The sequence below is a fragment of the Mytilus trossulus genome, unplaced genomic scaffold (assembly GCF_036588685.1).
Source record: "Mytilus trossulus isolate FHL-02 unplaced genomic scaffold, PNRI_Mtr1.1.1.hap1 h1tg000244l__unscaffolded, whole genome shotgun sequence".
Lineage (NCBI taxonomy): Eukaryota > Metazoa > Mollusca > Bivalvia > Mytilida > Mytilidae > Mytilus > Mytilus trossulus.
The window spans coordinates 323,865-327,139 of NW_026963317.1; the positions used below are offsets into that span (position 1 = coordinate 323,865).

General features: G+C 33.0%; 1 protein-coding gene across 1 annotated transcript; it reads right to left on the bottom strand.

Moving 5' to 3' along the window:
* Positions 1–519: 519 nt before the first annotated feature.
* LOC134701371 (lysoplasmalogenase TMEM86A-like) lies at positions 520–2,886 on the bottom strand. The gene is made up of 2 exons (XM_063562510.1): positions 2,808–2,886; positions 520–1,357 (listed from the first exon to the last, which is right to left on the bottom strand). Exons 1-2 carry the CDS (start codon positions 2,808–2,810, stop codon positions 659–661), a joined length of 702 nt encoding a protein of 233 aa, XP_063418580.1. The 5' UTR covers positions 2,811–2,886; the 3' UTR covers positions 520–658.
* Between the last annotated feature and the right edge of the window lie 389 nt (positions 2,887–3,275).

A 3,275-nucleotide genomic window follows, 5' to 3' on the forward strand; every position in this document is an offset into this window, starting at 1 on the left:
GTAATTATTATTGATATGACCATAATTATTAATCAACTGTTTGAAAAACTTCAAATGTCCGAGTAGATTACCTTAGCTGGATTTGGCAAAAACCTGTTTGGAATTGTGTGTCCTCAATACTATTAAATTCGTGCTTTATTTTGCAGTTTTCACCTTTTTCATTCGAGCTTCACTGATGAGTCTATTGTAGACGAAACGCACGTCTAGCGTATAATATTTAACCCTGGTATGAGTATTTGTATAATTTATTTAGACAACTTTGGGTGTTCTGATTAGCTTTTGTTACTATATTTATGATTCGTTTGTTATGCATTTAACGTAACATGTACATGTAAATCCACAAAAAAAAATGTTCTCAATGAAAGTTCTACCCGAATCATATATCATGTGCTCTAGAATCATATATTTACATTATACCTTCGAAGAACATATAAATCTGATACTAGTATTTTGCATGTGCTTCTATCGACTTTTCCTTGTTATCAGCAAGACAAGTGACTGCTGTCATAATGAATATAATGTATTTCACTTGATTTTATTGTTATAACATGTATAAAGCTACATATTATGATGTAATAAAAAGCTAATATTAAGGTATAAGTATTATTTTGAAATTTGTTTTTGATTGTCTGTATTATAAGCTTTTTATATTTTATAACTAACTATCTGTACTCAAAGCAAGAAAGAATTGTGCAGAATAATAAGTTATCATCACAAAAAACTGTGTAAATGGTACGGAAAATTTCCATTTGTCAACTGCTATCAGGAAATCTGAGAAAATAAATAACATGCTACCGACACATGCAGCCAGTGCCGGAAATGTTTTTGTTCGTTCATATGTATTTGTCGCTCTCCAAGACATAACAAGGATCAATGTCATATATACCATCACCAGACAAAACATTATAAAACTATCAATGTCTGCGTGCAATGTCACTGCAAGAGCTAAATATCCCAGAATATACAAATTCTGTAATCTGCTTTTGCCACTGGACGGTTCAAAGGCCAATATATAGAACAAATGCGCAACACCAAAGACCAGCATACCTGGAATGAAGAGAGCGGTACGAGCCACTAATAATGCGTCTCCCAGACTGGATGTTAGTAATCCAATGAAAATGAATTTCTTATAGTCATTGTCCATAAGTGCAGACAATTTTCCTTTGACGGTGGACCGCACAAAATATGCCAACGACAACACTGGAAGGATTTTAAAGAATGCGGCGAAGAATGTTATAGGAGGATACCCTATAAAGGGCTGATATAACACAAAGTATAAAAGAAGTGTCCCATAGAAGGGATAAAGTGTTGGTTTAGGTAGGTATCCTAACAGCTTCGTCTTCATCATATCCATGTCCTGTAAGAATAATAACAATAAATTATTACATAAACTCCTTTATCCTGATTTAGGATAATTTCTAGCAATTTGATTGGCTGATATTGACGTAATAAATTTCAGTACAATTTTTTATTTCGTCAATTTGAATTATCTCCCTTTTAACGTTGACCTAATAAAAATTAAAAAAATTTGGCACATGCAGATAACCACGAGTATATTTGGCTGGCTACAAAATATAACCACTTAGAGCATAAGCGGGAACTCCTTATCTTAGTTTTTCTTAGGTTCTCGATGGGATTTATATCCTTATCAATCTTTTGTTTTCTGTATACTGTTGTATGTACTGAAGATTAATTGTGCGGGATGTATAAACATGCAGCCTCATCAGTTAAAAAATGGGACGGAATGCCAAGTTTCCAATACGATAAGAACCCATGCAGCCACTCTTTTAGGGGTCCGTTGCAATGCTAAATTATTCCATATGCAATTTACACTCATTTTTCATGATCTGATCTTGTGTACTTATTGTTAATTAGTTATCGTCCTGGATATGCATGAACCATTTGTCACTGGACAAAAAGCAAACAGTAACCAATCAGTCAATTTAAAACAAACTCCATATATTCATTTCAAATGTCTGCTTTCGGTCAATTTGTAGATCAAATTTACACGTATCGATGATTAATGATTCTGATGATGTCTTCAAGGTGAACAAGAGATATTTGTCAGCCCTGATTAACAGAGTAATTAATCTAACTGTTCTCAGCGGGGCTCAGCACGGTATGATAAATGTTTGGTTTTCTGTAGACTGTTTTTCGGATGATTTTATTTTGTCCTCGACTTATGCTTGAGATTGCCCCTCTTTGCTCCCTTTTTGCATTAATCAAGATGTCTCAAGGGGTATTTTTTTAAATCTGATTTGAACATCCGTCTTTATTTGTTAATTTAACCCTACTTGCCAGAGAACTCCGTTCGACTTTTGTGAACCATTTCTCTTGTGGAGTAATAATGGGTGGGAGTGAGATCGTAGGTTGTTCTGAGAATGGTAATCCTGGCAGACAGAAATCGGTGAAATATCGGACTAATAATACGCCACCGAAATAAGATTCGATGTGAGTTGCATTGAAAGATGTATAAGAAAAGATCACGATAAAAAAACATCACCAATTGCTTATTCTAAATAGTGAACCCGGAAATATAGCTTCGATTCTCTATAATATGACAATATCAATAAGTGACACCACTTCATTGAAAACTAAACCTGGTCCTTTGACAACAGGTTGGCAAATACGAGCGAATAAAACGCTTATTGACATAAAATGTTCAGAGTGTTACACAATATCGAAAAAGTACCATTTGTTAAAAGTTCTTTAACGTTTGCGCACTGTGCAAATAATCAATCATCGATTTTTTTTAATGAATGTTTTGAAAAAATTGTTAAACTACAAAGATATAAAATTTCACCTACCATATTTCAAGTACGGATATCCTTGATATAATGTGTACAATGGGGTGTGTCGACACTCAGACAGACAAAGATAAAATTAATATTTACTCACCTTGAATATATTATCAGCGAATCTCTGCAGTACACTTAATATAATATATAGTCATGTGGTTGCAAATAAGGTACAAACGAGATTTAAATACATTAATAGCTTTACCTTTCACTTTCGATAAATTGTAAACTAAATCAAACTTAGTTCGGATTGTTATTAAATAAATCGACCTTCATTGTACAAAGCTTACATATTGCACAATTGCGTATTATAAATATTGAACAGGTGTCTACGTATATTTGGCACTGTTTTACTTAAAATTAAACTTGATCTTTTGATCTTTATACATTCATATTTTACGGTCCGTATATAAAACTTTTAAACATACTATGCCATAAATATCCCAATTAAATATTAAGTATGGATTGTTTCTCCTC